General features: G+C 37.8%; 2 protein-coding genes across 4 annotated transcripts in view; one reads left to right on the top strand and one right to left on the bottom strand.

Moving 5' to 3' along the window:
- Positions 1–2,365, bottom strand: part of LOC124161299 (afadin) — a 510,930-nt gene extending 508,565 nt beyond the window's left edge. For 2 of the 3 annotated variants that reach the window (XM_046537605.1, XM_046537606.1), the window contains exon 1: positions 1,999–2,365. The gene's annotated coding sequence lies outside the window, so the exon portion shown is untranslated. The remainder of the gene's footprint in view (positions 1–1,998) is intronic. The other variant, XM_046537607.1, reaches the window with a different exon arrangement.
- Positions 2,366–9,154: 6,789 nt separating this feature from the next.
- On the top strand, positions 9,155–15,054 carry LOC124161298 (uncharacterized protein DDB_G0287625-like). Its single transcript, XM_046537604.1, has 4 exons — positions 9,155–9,566; positions 9,669–9,859; positions 9,948–10,602; positions 12,289–15,054. Exons 1-4 carry the CDS (start codon positions 9,486–9,488, stop codon positions 14,686–14,688), a joined length of 3,327 nt encoding a protein of 1,108 aa, XP_046393560.1. The 5' UTR covers positions 9,155–9,485; the 3' UTR covers positions 14,689–15,054.
- Positions 15,055–17,490: the final 2,436 nt, after the last annotated feature.

Below are 17,490 nucleotides of genomic sequence, written 5' to 3'. Positions count from 1 at the left end.
CGGATTATTAACAAAACAACAAATATTTAGTCTCACATGATTATTTTTCTCTCATATGAATCATCACATCCTTAATGAAAATTAACTTCCAATTTTGAAGGTCACAAAAACAGGGCCTATGAAATCACTTGCACAAAATAATAGCCGAGCAGAAGGTAGGACGTCACAGAGCGCTTAGCTGGGGACTGCAATAGCTGTGAGCGAACATCCCATAAAATACATGTCAACGACAGACTGCGAAATTTTAGAGAGCCAACATTTCCATGGACCGCAGACGTACGATATCACGAGACAAATATTTCTAATCCGGTATTGCTCTCAGAGAATTAAATAAAAAAACATAACGAGCAAGAAACCATTCCCCTACTAACGATAGTCAGAAAACCTGATGCGTATAAAATACCGCTGTTAGCGCCAAATTCTGCCATTCAACCGTACAAATATATATCAACGGCTACTTTATAAATATGGGCTAAAACTTCTATATTGCCACTATCTTCATTAACGAGAACAATGCCAAAAGACCAACTCAGGACTCATCAGTCTCTCAACACGTCTGATCTACGGGGATGACGAACCCATATACCGAAAAAAAATTATTTTTTTAAATGTTATACCAATGTTTACATGAAAATTTCCCTTTTCTATCATCTGCACACGAGTTAACGTCAGCCTTAGCTAAGAAAATGGCTAGCCAGGCATACACATCATACCCATGTAGAACATGAACACGCCAAAGGATGCACCTGAAGGACAAACCAGTCCGCCGAAATCATATGGACTGCAGAATAGATTATCCGAATCTATACTTAACCCTGAAAAGTTATGCAACCGAGCCAAAATTTAACTTAAAACAAGAAAAAGTACGAAAACAAAGGTGCACACCTACCGGCACCAATCACTATAACAAGGATTGAACGTAGCATCTCATTTGTGCAGTCTAAAATTATAAAATAAACTAATAACGTATAACAAGGCACTGTAATGAAAGGGAACCACTATCTAATTAAACAGTGGGGCAAACCGAGTCCTAAAACTATTTAAGCAGGAACGCTTTAGGCATAAATTTCAATCCACCACTCGATTAGCCGAGGGAAAACACGACACCAATTGTAACGAATACCTACTGCAGTACAATCAGTAAGTCATTGCAAAAAATAAGGTCATGTCCGACTAAGTTTCATTACGCCGTAATACAGAAATTCACCGAAACTTATCATCGCAATATCAAAACAAGCCAATTTCTTTGTATTTGGTTGCAAGGCTATTGCTAAGATGTTCTCTTATTGGGAACCAAAATTTTACGGCATGACCTTCAAAATTACAACAGATGATTTCATACAGTCGTCCCTCATTGACAGGAATACGCACTTAATGGTTAAAAGAGCTCAAATAGAGCGTTTGCTGACACGAAAAGTCAAGAATGTACGAATTTCATGGTTATCACGCGCAGAAATTATTCAATTTCGCATCCTCAAGTCGAAGGGCAATAGTGAGGAAAATAAAGGCCGAGAAAGGCTATTAAACTCAATTAAACAACACGTTTAACGCTCATAGAGGTCCCGATTAACCAACATGAACCCAAAATCTTGAACTGAACCGAAGACCAAACCTCTTGTTTGCTCCCAAACTGGTTATACTAATAAGCGCACCTGTTCCCAAGGTGTCTGCATGACTATAGTACCTGTCCGTCGCCATCTTAACTCCCTGAGCGCCTAAGGAAGGACGTCGCCAGGCGAGCCCCTCCGAGATTTCAACGGCAGGCACGAAACTTTCTAAAAAACCGGACAACGGCACGTTACCTGGGAGACATTCAGTTCACAACGCAAGATAATTCTAAAATATCCGTCAATGTTGACAATAAATATTCTTGAAACAACATAAACAAGTGTTAAAAATAGTGCACTACTTCAATAATCGTTCACACAAGACAAACAACCCCGTTTTTCTAGCACCTCGACATGCCCCTGACGGAACGGAGTACTTTTCAAGACTTACCGTTGCTGTTTCTGCAGGTTGTACACCTTCAGCTGCCCTCAGGTCAACGTTAACTCACAGAATAAAACCAAGAACTGAGATAGCACATCCACGCAACCACTTCCACCTCCAAGATTTAAAAAAACTCAGGTGCAGCACTAAAACTTATGTCGGCAATTTATAAACAAATAAATATACGTAGATATCACACACGAAGACGCGATCGTCGCACTACATTGAGCAATATCCTTCGAGTGTTATCCATCCGACGAAACACAACAAACACATACGTGAAAGAAAAACCCGTACCGACCTCTTTTGAGAGGCAAGTAGACGACCGTACACGTTTCACCGTCCCTAACAGCTCACGAGAGGCAACTCACGCAAGCCAACCAACGGGCACCCGCGAAGGTACGGAAAGGGGGGTGAGCGAAGGGAGGGGGAGGGTGAGGGTTGAGGACTGGTCCGAGAGCGGCAGAACTCCACTGCGCATGCCCCAACTCCCGATCGGCGTTCCAAAGTCGTGACGTCACGTTTCCCCGAAGAACCCGCTCGCATGCCCGATACTTTTGTGTTGACCGCGGCGAGTTTGATTTCGGAACGGTGGCGCGATCTGTTATCACTTATTTTGTCCTGCTTCCAGCCTCCGTCACGAGAAAAGAAAAATAGCGCTCCTTGTTATGCTAAGCAAGGCATGGATGTTGAATTAATTCCACACCTTATAGCCGAGCCATCAGGTAGAGGTTTCTGTACTCCTTTATGTAAATGCTTATTCAGAAATATTTTTCCTCCGTTTTAAAATTAATGCTTTTGCTGTACATTAATACCTATTTATTAATTATCAAAGTGGTCTGGGAAACATATTATGTGATAATAGTAAATCGCTTACCGACAGACATTTATATAATGTATGGAGTTATTCATTTAAAAATCAATAACCATTCGGTTATCCCAGCCCGGGGAAAAATGAAAGCGATTCTTTCCAATAAAATAAAACTAAAAGTGCATTGGAGTGGGCTAAGAAGACCCAAATAGACATCAAATCTTATCCTAAAGATAGAGAGTACGAAAACATTCGACATATAATTTATATTAGCACATCTCCACGAAAATAATTACCTACGCAATTTCCCGAGACCTGTAAATCAAACCTAAAACTTTTTGTTATTTCTAGTACATTTCCAGAGATTAAGTTGCAGTCAGGATGACATAAAATTGGCTTTATAATTTTAAAAATTTAGGCTGTACTGCATTTCGGAGCGTAAGACCTTTTCTGAACCGGCCCATTGAGGTGCCTTTAGGATAAGGGTTTTAATCAATAAAATAGACGCTTGCTTTCCTTGCATTTTAGACAAACAAATTAACACAAATTATTAGAAAAATCTGAAACGATCAATAAAAAAGATTCAATTTTAAAGCTCGAATTCCCAAAGAACACCGACATAATTACCACCCCACGAAACACAATTGACTCATGCGTGGAAGAACAACTCGACGATGAACCTTTCATGAGGCCCACATGTTTTACTTGGCATACGCTCTTAATTGCCAATTTCACTCCTTTAATTTCTATATGTTGCATTTATACCCAATAGCAGTATTCATAAGCATTATGTTTTCCTTTAAAATATATATCAAAACGGACCTCGCGGAGTAACCTGCGTCGAAATTGAGCGATAATTGACAAACTTTCTATCAAAATCAACACCACCTCAGTCATTTGATAAAAACTGCTCTCATAACGTTCGGTTTTGTATTTTATTTTTAATAACAGCTTTTTATCAATTAACAAATAATAATAGCGTACAACTGCGTACCGAAAAGTATTTCTCAGCTACGACCACTGATATCTACTTGTTTTCGATTAAAGTTTTGATAGTGCGAAAAATCCACTGAGGAAAAATCGTTCGCCTTGACCGGGCGAATGATTTTTCAACTGTGGATTTTTCGCACAATTTGTGCATTGCGGGTGACTCCGTAAAAAGTTATCACCGTGGCTAGTCCCGGTATACTTAAATAAATTTTTGATATTAAAAATCGAATAGAATGACTCTCATCACTATGATATACCGAAAAAATCATACAATTGCTCAAATTCACCTGAAATATGGTGGAAAATCTAATGGCGGATGCTGATACTTTGAGCTATACAGTTGTAATACTTGAATGAAATACTTTGGAGTGTTATTACATGTAACATTTATTTTACGAATATACTTTTCCTTGCTCTGCATCATCACCTCGACTGCACAGGTAATTCCTGACGATTTGGAAAATATTGACTCGTTGAATAAAATTTAAATATATAAATAGAACAGCAAATTTTATAACTGATAACTTCAGGCTTTACTTTGTGAGACCTCTCCAGATTGGAAATAAAGAAATAAAACTTTTTAAGGTTCACTATTACATATTTAAACCTTAACCGGTGACGTGCGGTCTGAGAGACCGCTGCGTTTCTAACATTATGAATATTTTCAAAATTGCAATTTCAAAATATCCATAATTCTCGTGAGCGTCATAATTTTGAATAATAAGGACACAGCACTCCTAAAATATAACGTTCTTATTATTTATTTCTGAAAACTTGCAACTGAATTTGAGTAGCGGTCTGTGGGACCTCACGTCACTAAATTGGAAATCCAATTAACGTAATGCTGGTGGAAATGATTCAAAAAGTTGTCAAAACAATTCCAAGTGATTTTTCAAGAATAATAATAATAAAAATAATTAACAATTTATAAGGAAGCGTTTATAGTTTCATAGCGTGGATAATTAAGTACTTAATTAAAAAAGTACTATAGTAAAAATAGTACCTCAAGTGTTTTTGCTATCAGTTTTTTGTTCCTGTTTCAAGTAACAATTTTTACTAAAAAATTTATTTCGTATTGGGAATGCCTAATATTAAATATAAGTTTCACAATATTTGAGAAGTCAATGAAACATTAAACTAAGCAATAAAAATGACTTTGCAACGTTTTACGAATTTTTGTTTTATTGCGGTCTCCCAGACCGCACGTCACTGGTAGTGTATCAAATATTTCACGTCACTGGTCACACGTCACCTGAAGATGTAACCACGTTACGAAACCCGGGTCGTGCCCATATTAAAATAATTGTGAACCTTATAAAGTTTTATTACTTTATTTCCAGCCAATTTTATTTCAATATTTTATTGGGATATGACGATCCACTTTGACGATATATTTCTTTTTAAGAAGCTCGCAACCAAATATTCTAGCTTGACATGTAAGCAAATAAGGCGTGTAAATTCATCATAGCTGTCCTGACATCATCCTGTCAACTCTTGTGGTTCGTCAGGAAAACTTCTAAGGATTAAAATATATGACCTATTTGTAGATTTTTTTCTGTTCAATTTTTTTTATATAAATGTATGTACTTCTGTCGACTGATATCCAGGCCGAACTATTAGATTCCGTTTTACGGGCATCAAATCCAGTAAAAAAATGTTACCGCTAAATTTAGATGCCGCACGTCTAACTTAACCAGGAAAAAAAACGAAAATCTTTTGCGAGACTTAGCTAGCTTCAACGATCATCTTCAGGCTTTAATTTTAGTCTATTGAATGTTTAAGGTATTTTTGCGAGCGCTTTAAGTATTTTTCATTATTTATTTATAATAAGTTGTCCAATAAGTTGTATGAATTATCCTCTAAATGATGAAATGTAGGGTCACTGGCTACATGTCTAACTTTTACGACATGGATATTTTATAAGAATGCCAAACATCCATGTGACATTTAGTATTACGCATTATGCAATTTGCAAAATGCCAACTTTCATACTATTATTCTTTCCATCTGCATTGCATAGGAATATGTTTAAATCTATATTCCTTATGCCCTTATCAATCGATTATCAAAGTAATATGTCACGCGTTTCATTTGTGACAAATCAACGCTGAAAAGATCGAAAACATTGTGAAAGATACAAATCCCTGGTAGATACCAATCTAACAGCAAAATTATTATACTATTGCCTTTGAATTCCCAAGAAAAAAGGTAAGTTTCTATCAATCATAGTATCCTTTTATTAACAATAATTAATTATTGAGGTGAAATAGTATTTATTATCCAAGTTTAAAAATTTATACAGAATAATGAATCAAGAATTTCGGCATCAAATTGAGTAATACATTTTACATACAATTAAACATATATGGATGTAGGATTTAGGCAAGAATGTGTAAAAGACAACTTTTGTCCGCAAATGTCGGAGTAAGCGTATCTACATATTAAGAATGTTTCATACTCTTTTCAGGTCTTATGAAGATGATAGGTTATTTATTAACAATCTCTTTAATATTTTTAATTTCGTCATAACTCTGAATTTCGATCAAAATTCCTGGATGTGATATTAAATACGTATACATTTACCTGAAAAGTAAAACAAGATTTACCAGAATTGGAAGGGAACTCGTGTTTTCCACCGAGTAATTGTTGACATTCCTCCCGACATATCGAGGACCGAGTCTGCTCCATCTTCAGCCCTGAGTTAAGAAGGTTAATTCTAGCCGCTTATGAAAATTAACAGTGAAAATCATCGATACCCATGAAATATAAGAATCGCAATTGCTACTGGAAAGCATTAGACAAAACGCCAATCAATATCCGTGGGTAAGATTTGGAATATTGAGACGTTGACCTTAAGATAACCTTCTTCAGGAATAGAAAATGTGCCTTCCGTTACTCATTACAATGAACTCGTGATCGCATAAAATCTATTTCTACAAAAAAAGAATATCCACCGCTATTTAAATAGGAAGAGAAGAGGTCACGCACGAGGAGGAAGCTAATAATAGCTAATAAATACGAAAATGAACAGTTCATTTAAAATGCCGTCGCTAAATTTTAAACCTAGAAAAATCTTGGAATTTTTGCTGTTGAATGTGATGATAATTTCTACGCACTATCCGGGAACCCCTTGACATTTCAGAGATTAGTCTTTTTGGCTGGGGAAAATTCAACATGAGCTTCGAAATATTCCTTTTTTCATGCGTGATTCTCATGTAAATAGATACAAAAACGTCACATACGCTGTAATTCTAATAAAGGCGTAAATTACTTGAATAAAGTAAAAACTTCAGACATGGGCCTAGATGTCAATAGTCACAGCCAAGTGATTGATTTTTAATTGTACTTATTGTTACTGCCAGAACAAAAGACAATACCACCACTGCCACACTTTTTTTTACCTTAATATAAGAAAAATTCTGTTAATTTTTTATGGTGAGATGGTCAAAAAGTGTTTCAAAATATTGCAGCCATGACATATTTAGTCCCTTAAGGCAGTGTTCTCCTTGGGGCCCTAACCCTCATCACTGATCTCAATTTTAATAACACAAAAGGGTAGTTTCCTTCATCAAAGAAAACAAAAGGCAATAATTGCGATTCGTTACCCACCATTAGTGTATTCATAATATACAAATTATTTCGTTTTAGAAATGCCGGTTTAGACGAATGGCAATGGTCCATTTTTATCCTCATTTGAAAAGGGCCAGATTGGCGCCCATGCGATGCCACTCCACGTGACGTCACAGGGACCTAGTTTCTATACGAGAAGATAGGAGTTATACATCGTCTGAGGTTACCAATGCATGCATGAGGCGCAGAGCTCAGGGAAACATGTCTTAATAATCACTTATTAAAACTGGCTAAGGTCGGAAAGTTTTCTTCGTTTGATAAGGTATTAATAATCCTTATTTAAGCCAAGCGCTACCAGCCAGCAGGGTACTCAGCTACCCGCTAGCAGCCTGCGACGTATCAGCGCTAAGCCTCGCCTCAAGGTCACCTCACCGGGCGGGAGGGGGAACCAGAAATACGACGTACGGAGAGATTTCCCGGCATTCATACTTACGCGTCGCGTTTTCGCACGCTTGAAAATTTTCACTTTTCATTTAATCGCGAAAAATAGATATCGTCATTTAAAAATCTAAAAGCGTGAAATACGTACTCCAGGAGTAATAATCTTTCGATTTAGGCAATAAAAAAATAAAAGGAAACCACCCTAATATTTACCGGGCTCTCTAAAGCCTCGTATGGTTAACTACTCACCTTGCACTCCATCTGGGCAGCCAGTATCAACGTGCACTAGACGTGAAGGATTATTTGCCTGCTATGGGGATATACGGCAATAATTTTCCTGAAGAAAGTGGATTTAGCACGATTTTTAATGGTTTCTGAGGGATATCCGCAAAAAGGAAGCCAAAATACTTTGATTTAAATGTGAAATGTAAAATAATGGCATGAGTATCAACGATAAAGTTACTCAAGTATACGGAAATGGAGGTAGTCGCAGCCTTCATTAGAGAACTATTTTGGATCTGACACATTGATTAAATACATTTCATAGTAGCCTGAAAAAAAGAGGAAAATGGGCATTACTAAAAGGTCATCAGAAATAGATATGCGTCAGGAAATAAGACCTCCATAAGTAGGAAATAGAGTAGATGAAAGATTCATAATGTAAGAGTTTTAAGAAAAGTCTTACAGAAGAATGTAATCAGGAGTCCAGCGATTGATGGCGCAAAACATGAACCCTTAGGAAGGAGAAGGACGAATAAAGACTGTCAGCATGGAGGAGAATTGAGAAGGTTAATCAGACGAAATGCTCGACTTGGTGGACGAGGAGAGGAAACTCTACTAGATGAGATACGGAAAAGACAAAATATCTGGATGGAGCGTGCATTAAACGGGGATAGGTTAAATTCGTGCGTAGGTTTCCGCGGCTTTGTTCACGATGACTGCTAATTTCCGGGTTCTTCAGCGGGGAATAGTTGCTAATTATGACGGGATGATGAAGAGGAAAGGCTGCTTGACAAGTGGGAAAGGAAGGGAAGTAATAAGATTAGATACAATGAAAGCGATTAGGCCTTCTTATGAATATTAGGGGGAAGTTCAATTTGGAAGGGGAGACAGATTAGGCTAGTGCGCGAAATACTATAGGAACCTAAATTAACCGGTTCATTGCTATAATAATCTAAAGAAATACTCTATTGCGATTCAAGATGCAATGTTAAGGCTGCGAACACGGTGCCTGCATAGCTAGGTCTCCCTAAATCGCCGAATGGAATTTTATATTCCCTCCTATCGAGATTCAAACATAATTCGATCGTATCGATCTATCGAATCTTCATGGCGCGAAGATGGCGCAATGAAAATAATTGACGTTCGGATAGCGAAGTGGTAAACTTTTTGAGAAGTGTTTAGTTTTGGCGGATACAGTGATTGTTTTAGGCATTGTATATTATTTTATCTTATCTGGTTGAACATTTAATTTATAAGTGCAGTGATTCGGTACGGTAGATTATGAGCTCCAAATGGCTGGAAGTAGCATAGGTGGTTCACCACCTGTAAATGTGTTTCAGTATGTTGTGAATCCAGAGAATGGTTTTCATTTTGTACCATAGTTTAATCAAAAGTCGGAAATGATCTCTTGTTGGGAGGAATGAACTTTATTTTATAAATTGATCTTAGCAGAATTGTCAACATGAGTTCTAATTGTGATGATGGAGAAACAGATATATATGGTGATTTGCCAAACTTCCAATTTGATGAGGCATTTAAGAAGGTAATGTAAATTCTGCTCCGCCTACAGTGTGGAATTATCCTATGGATTTTCTTCATTTATTCATGTTAAATACTTACTCATCATAATTATTTCCTTTTAAAGCTTGAGCTAGATAAGGCAGAGCTCCAAAACAAAGTCGAAGTTCTTGCCGCCAAGTTAGAAGAGATGAAAAAAGAAAATGAAAAGCTATCTGCTAAAGTCAGAGCTCTTGGAAAAAACATCTCGTGTCTATATAAAACTGCACAGCGTGAAATTGAGCGAAAGGAAGAAATTATTGCCCAGCTAAGGCGAGAGTAAGTAATAGTGTAAAAGATCTTTTGGCTTTTTGTTAACTTTCAGTGCTTGCTATACATAGGTTAACATGATTTATGTGTTTTTCAGGAGAGACGATTTGCTCTTCCGTCGTGGAATGCAAGATTTCAAACCTAGTAATGTCAAGAATAGAACAAAGAAGCCTAGTAGAAAACAGCTAACACCTACCAAAAAAGTCAGAAATGGAGGCTTAAAGAAGGTACTTGATGGAAAGGGAAAATCCGAAGATGTGAATGATGGAAGGATAACTCCATCTGCCGAAGAATATAATCAGATTACAGGTCTTTCTTCGGGTAGCCCCGAAAAAGGTAAAACTATGCTCAATGGCGAAGTGTGCTCAACCCATGAAGTTATTAATATTGACAGTGGTTCTAATACTGATTGTGCCAAAGATGGCAAGTCACTCAAAGAGGTGAAGAAAACAGAATCCTCAGTGGTGCAGTGTACCTCATCTGTGAGTAATGAGGTTATGGTTCAGGAAAATAAACGTAACCATCACTCTGATGACTCCAAACCTGGGAAAACGAAGGACAGGAAGCCAGTGACCGTTAGCCCTGTCAAAGTCACGGAAGCTGCCAAAGAAACGGAGAAAGAGACGACTGTGAACAGCTCTGCCAAATCTGTTAATGATGTAGTGAAAAATGATCTTAAAGTAACCAACAAAACCCAAGAGAGAGTTCCCGGGAGCGGAAAATCGCCGGGCTGCTTAAATAATAACAAAAATGTGAGTTTTTCTTGTGTTTCATCCGTGTATAAATAAATTTCAGACGCTATATGTGGGTCAGAGTTTCTTTTAAATAATTTTTTTTCTCATTTATATGTATTAAGTTCCCACTCTAATTCATTTTTGAATTATCTATATCATGCTATAATCATGACACTGAGCAGATATGTCATAAAGTATGTTTTGGAAAAGTTTTTCTCTTTACTTCATTAGTTGTTGATGAGAATATGTTCAAAGATAGTTAACATGTATCCATTTTCTTCTGGCTAGTACCTTTACGTTAATGGACTCAACATTATTGCATTGGAAACTGCCTTGTTCACTTAAAGTTTTTAAAATGTGATCCTGCCTAATATTTTGCCTGAAAATGTCTGTCATAATATGCCAAATTATGGTGTCATAATAATTTTTTTATTTACAGCCGAATGTGTCTTCTACACACTAGTCCAGCCAAAAAACTGTCATTTCTTTCATTGCTGGGAAAATTTTTATTTTCACTTAAAGTTACATCTGCATAAATATTGTATATTTTATGCTTTCCTTTCACCTAATTTCTCCATCTTTATCAGTGCCATTTTTCTCGAGTTCCAGCTCTAAGCTTTTCTCCATCGGGCATTGGGAAAATTTGATTATATTATCGTTTCATTGTAGACATAAAAACTACTCACTGACTTCATTCCACATCATCAACTTGTTCTAAATCCTTGGTAGTCAATCTTAGGATGAGTGTGACGTGCACTGATGCATTTCATGTGCTGTTGCATTTTGCTCTTAAATCTCATAAATGAAACTCCATAATATGGAATCACACCATCAACTCATGCTGAAGTATCAAAAAATATTCATTAATCCTTTTTTTGCTTCTTCTTGTAAATTTTATTGAAATCATTTCATATTCCACGTCAACTCTTGATGTTGAATAGTTCTCTTTGCTTCACAATGATAGTGATTTTCCAATGTCAATATCAATTATCTGAGAAATTGAGGAATTCACCGTTATCAAAGCAATAGAATAAAAAAAATTATATTGGCTTTGATTAGTATGCGCTGTGAAATAGCTGCTATTATAAAAGCATGAAGTGAGGTAATGGGAAAAATTCATGACCTATCAGTGAATATATAGTTTTCACTGCCAATGAGCTTCCTATAATTGCATATTGATGTGTCACAAGGTCATTTTTATGTAATATTTTAGTACTTCCGGTGTGCAATGTAAATATATTTATGTTCTAGTCAAGTTAAGAGACCATTGCGTAGGGGAAATTTATTGGAATGTTTGATGCCTTTCACTTGGGATTTGTGTACCTTTTTTCAAAAATCTTCTGTGGTATATCTCTTGTCATGCAATTTTCACTTCCAATAGGTTATTTTCTCTTTAGCAAGCCTTTAGCAACAGCGCTGGTATTTATTTTCAACTGAATATTGTTAATGGTGTGGTTTTTTAGAAAGCTGCTACTCTTTTATTGTAAATAATAAGGGTATAATTTCAACATAATTGAGGATTTTATTCTGTGATCGCACACTCTGGTGAATGCAAGCTATTTAACCTAATTCTCTGTATGTACAGTGAATGACAAGCTTTGAAGAGGTGCAATTCATTCGATATCAAATTTTGTTTGATTGTTTTCCAGAGTAACTTTAAATTTTATATCTTTTAATTTTCTGTATTATTTTTCTGTTTTATAGGTGGAAATTACGTCCCCAATAAAGGATAAAATATCAGTTCACATGTCTAGTGAGGACTGTGGGTTTGGAAGACGTCGAGTTATAAGAGTGATTAAACCCTCACTTTCTCCAGCTGTGGCAACATCAACTACAGCAACTACCGCAGTGACTACCACAGCAACTGCCGTGACAACTCCTGCAGCAACTACCACTGCAGCTCCTGCAGCAACTACCACAACTGCTGCAGCTACTACCACAACTGCTGCAGCTACTACCACAACAACTGCTGCAACAGCTGCTACCACAACAATTCCTGCAGCAACTACCACAGCAACTCCTGCGGCAAGTACCGTGGCAACTATCTCAGTTACCAATCCATCAATACCCACACGAACAGAAAGAGGCGTGAAAAGGCTTCATGAAGAAACAGTTGCAGCTGATCGGGAAACCTTGCGGCAGCCACAGTTGCTAGCAGTGGAATTCAAACAAGACGATCCTCGTGTTCAGAAGCGTAGATGTGTGGAAGGTGTGTCAGCATCAAGAGATCAGGACATTGAACATGAAAATGTTGTAGATGATAATGGGGTTGAGTCTAAAGAGTGCAGGCTGGGAATCCAAACTGGCTCATGCGGTCTAACAAATTCAGATGATCTTAAAGTGCTTCGGTATGATGATACTGCAGGTAAGAATATAACCCAGGCTGGTTCAGGCTGTGAATTCAAGAAGAATGGTAGGCAGGTTGTGAAAAGAACCAATGAAGACAAATTTAATGAGGTAAACGAAAAAGCAACTGATGATGGAGGTGAGAAGATGATTAGGGACATAGTGAAAGAGTATTCTTCTTCATTTGGCATCACTGCTTATGAAGAGACAGCAAATTGTCATACACATGGCTCTGAGGTCTTTTCTCCTGATGAGTCAGATGGTGAAGGTACAGCGAGGAAACCTAAAACAAATAGTGCCAGCAGTATTTATTCGAAAGAGAGAGACCATAGCAGAAAAGGAGAAAATTTTCACGGTAGCAAAGATTGCATAACTTCACCTCGCTCATCACACAGTCCTTCTAGTGGCATAAGAAGTCCCACAAGACTTTCATCTTGTGGTAGAATGACAGATGAGGAACCAAGTAATCGTCGTTCTTGGGATAGAGAGCGTGTGATCGAGCCGAACCCGTATGGGGGTAGAAGGAGACATGCCACTGGGGGAGCCTCAAGAGCCCCTCACTCCCAGAAAGGGTGGGATGCTAATGAAGGTCTGCGAGATAGGGAGTATTGGGATCCCAGTGGCAGAGAGACAGTGGTGGCCAGACAGAGCAGAGAAGATGCACCCAGGGAGAGAAACGGTGAACCAGAGAGAGGCCCTCCCAGGGGAAGGGATAAGAGCAGGGACTATGGCAGGGACCGGAGTCGGGGGAGGAGTGAAGATCGTGTGAGAGACAGAAGTTGGGATCGCTCCTTGGACAGGAGCAGAGCTCGTGAAAGGATAAGGGGAGGAAAAGTCGTGAGGGGAAGAAGCAGGGTGAGGAAGAGGGATAGAAGCTGGGACCGTGATCGGAGGAGAAGCCGAGATGGGAGTAGGGAACATGACAGAAGGAGAAGTAGAGAAAGGAGCCACGAACGCGAGAAGAGGAACAGGGACTATGATGGTGAAAGGGAATGGATGAGGAGTGAACGAGAAAGGGGTTATGACAGAGCCAGAGACCCTGAGAGTAGAATAGATTGGGAGGAGGAAAAAGTTCGAATCTTTAACATGGGCAGAAATAGTGTTCTTGCTGAAAAGAACCGAGGTCCAGATCTTGACCAAAGTCGAGTTCCTGAGCGAGGGAGGGAGACTAGTCAAGGAAGCAAAGAGTCCGATGGAAGCAGAGATGGTGGGAGGGGGAGGGATCGTCGTAATGTCAACAGCTATGGTAGTCGGAGTACAGACAGCAGTCCTGGAGTGGATGAAAGGAGAGGTTCACATCAAACAAAAGGGGGTGGTGAACCGCACAATAGTGGATATGGCGTTAGGAAGAAGTTGAATGATAGTAATGATACTGGTAAAGATTCTGACCATAACAGAGATGTTGGAAGAGACAGGGAAAACAGGAATGTCAGCAGTTGCCGTAGTCAAAATGTGGGAGGTGTTAGGAGGAGGAGTGAAGGGAAAGGTTCAGTTAAGCTCAATGAGAAACCTAATGATGGCCATTATGACTTGCGGAAAAAGCTCATGGAGACGAATTCATCCTCTCGAAATGGTGTAAAAAGAGACAGAAATGGGTACAAGGACTTGGACCAACCATCAAATGAAGCTATTGGAAATCTAGCGAGTAGTGGCCCAATTAAGGCAAAAAGACAGGAACCAAGTGGCATTAGATCTCCAGAGGATAAGAAAAAGAGTGATCCAAGAGAAGTTATTACATACGCTTCAGAGTGGGACTGAAATGTACTTAGTGGGGCAAAGTCGTCATGATATTTTCTTGTGCCTATTGAGCAGTATGTCTCATATCATTCGCAAGGCATTTGTTTTAATTTCCAAAATTGAAATTACCTGTAAATATTTGTAAATAAATTTTGCTGTTAGGAAGAATGCTGATATGATTATCCCAGGTTTTCATTTAAATATAGCAATGTTCATAGCTGTGGTGGTGTTACCCTTAAGACTTAAGTGAAAGTGAACTCTTTTATAATTGAATGACTGAAGTTTTGTATTATGTACATCCTAAATGTAAATTCTTTGTTTACAGGACATATATTTTTCTGGATCATTTATGTATTATGTAATTTAATAAGACACATTTTTGTGATATCTGTTATTTACATTTAATGCTATCCTTTGCGATACTTTAGTATATTAGTTTTTCTGAAAAGCAATAGTGGAACTGCCTTTGGTAAAGAAATTTTATTTATATATTTCACTCTTACTGAAATGGTTGTTACTTAGTTTTCAGCATTTGATGAGACCCTGATGATCATACCTTGTGTGGAAGTAGTCCGTAGCAGTGAAGTGTTGATGAAGTAGCGGATACAGAAAAAACTCTAAGGGATATCTTGAGTTACCTTTACTTTTATCCTTATAAAAAATAATGAAGTCACGTGCAGAGTTTAAGAAATTTTTAATTAAATTAATATACAGGAAAATGCCATCTTATGATATAAAAAATTTATAATTGTGGTCCTGCAATGTTTGGCAATACAGGTGGGCCCGCAAGGGGGGCGTGCACCCCCCATCTATATCCGCCATTGTATTGATGAGTGTGTAGACTGGGTGAAAATTCTTTTCCAAGAGTATTAATGACTGAGTGAAGAGCCATTTCTAATCTGTGAGAGAAAAAATCCATTCCTTCTCATTTTCTTATAAATACAGTAAAACCTCTTTACATCATAATGGAGGGGACCAAAATTTTGGCAGTTGGATGTATGGAGGAAATCCTTCCTTCATATCCTTCGGAAATGAAAGGCACTGCTGTCTTTTAAACCATAGTATTTATGTGTTTAAACAAACATGCATGCATTAGCGAACATGTGTTTATTATTACATAATAACAGAAAGCGAGCGCTACTGCATGATTTTTACCATGATTCGAGAGAAAACAATGTGAGCTCTCTTAATTCAACAGTCACTTAAAATTATTAGGATAGTTGGATACCTTTTTTCTTATTTACTGTTAGGTATGCTCTCATAAGGAAAAAAAAGGTCATAACTAATGGTTAACGTGAAAATTACAGCATATTAAAGGTGTATAAGAATAAAAATTAGCGTGAAACATTTGTTGTTGATAATGTCATTCCATATATGTAATTGCAGCTACATTAATGGTGTCTAGTTGTCTCGGTACAATTTGCGGAGGTATTTAGGCCATCTCGGGGGTGTCTCCATGGTATGATAAGTGGAGGTTTTTCGAGATAAAGAGGTTCACTATATAGAGGTTTGCCTATAAATTTAGATGTAAATCTGATGGGACCATAGGAGTGGTATGAAGTATGTATGGAGGTTTACGATGTAAAGAGGTTCACTACATAGAGGTTTTACTGTAAAATGATTAAGGTAGGTTTAGATAGAACATTTGCTAATCACCATGTACTGTTGCCCTTCCCATATAACATTTCAGCCTTCAGTTGGCCTTATTACTCGTCATTCTTTTCATGAGGTATATTTCCTTCTACCACTTACTGTTAATATGCATGATGAATAGATGGATTACCCAATGGACCAGAATTTTTAGTATCTCCTCTTCAATTATTACTTACCCCATCAACGCCACTCTGTCACTCATCTCACACTGCTTCTTCTCCTCACCGACTATGTCTAGTTTCCTGTTTCTCCTCCATAATCACTTCTCAAATATCTTGTACCTTTATTATCCTACTCAATCACTGCTTACTTCCCCAATGTGAAGTGCCATGTCAGTCAGTCCATATCCGGTTCTAAGTTACTTTTCTTTACACCCTTGCCTCTTTAGCTCTTGCTTAATCCAAAGTAGCCTGACGTGATAACTATTCTCTTCTTGATATCCTTTCTGTCATGACACTGTGCTATATTGTATACATTGATACCCCTCTTAGATTAAAAGGCCTTCTATCAAGGATAAGATTGAGTATTATTCTATCTTGTGGTTTTCTACCAGGTCTTTCTTTATCTGCTAAGTCTAGTCAAACTTAACCCAATGTTCTTCTCACTCAACATTCCCTGAATTCATCTCAGTCCCATTAGCTGTCTCTCTTTTTTTCTCCACTTGCAGTTTTCTCTCCTAGCATTATTTAAATTTCCTTCTTTGTTATACTCTCCATATATCTCACCTCAATTCTCTTCTGGACCCACATCTTTGATGCCTCCGCTGATGATAGAAAATTTAATGAGCAAATATTAGTTATTAGAAAAAAAATGATTTTGTGGCTTAAAACACAGTTTTCTTCATTAGTGCAAGTATGGGGTGCCTAGAAAGCTTAAAAACTTCCTGAAAGTTTTCAACACATTTGCCTAGGTGTGACACAACAGTGGGCTCTAGCAGACCTGTCCTGGATGACATCCAATTTTCTACTTTTCTTCGTCTTCCAGCTGTTGCCAGTTAGCAAAATGAAGAATTAGAGTCATACAACTTGGGTGTCTATTCTATACATGATTTATTTGGTAAGACCGAAGGCCAAAGGTAGTGATCCACTGGCAGTTCAAACTGTACAGGAAGGTAATGTGCAAAATGATCAACCAACTCAACTTCATGATTCAAGTGAACCTGCTAGTATA

This window comes from Ischnura elegans, chromosome 6, assembly GCF_921293095.1.
Source record: "Ischnura elegans chromosome 6, ioIscEleg1.1, whole genome shotgun sequence".
NCBI classification, from domain to species: Eukaryota; Metazoa; Arthropoda; class Insecta; order Odonata; family Coenagrionidae; genus Ischnura; species Ischnura elegans.
This window is presented reverse-complemented; position numbering and strand designations above follow the sequence as displayed.

Coding starts and splice junctions, on each gene's coding strand:
- LOC124161298 (XM_046537604.1), top strand. CDS start 9,486: ATGAGTTCTAATTGTGATGATGGAGAAACAGATATATATGGTGATTTG. Junction 9,860..9,947: donor ATTGCCCAGCTAAGGCGAGA/GTAAGTAATAGT, acceptor TGTGTTTTTCAG/GAGAGACGATTTGCTCTTCC. Junction 10,603..12,288: donor GCTTAAATAATAACAAAAAT/GTGAGTTTTTCT, acceptor TCTGTTTTATAG/GTGGAAATTACGTCCCCAAT.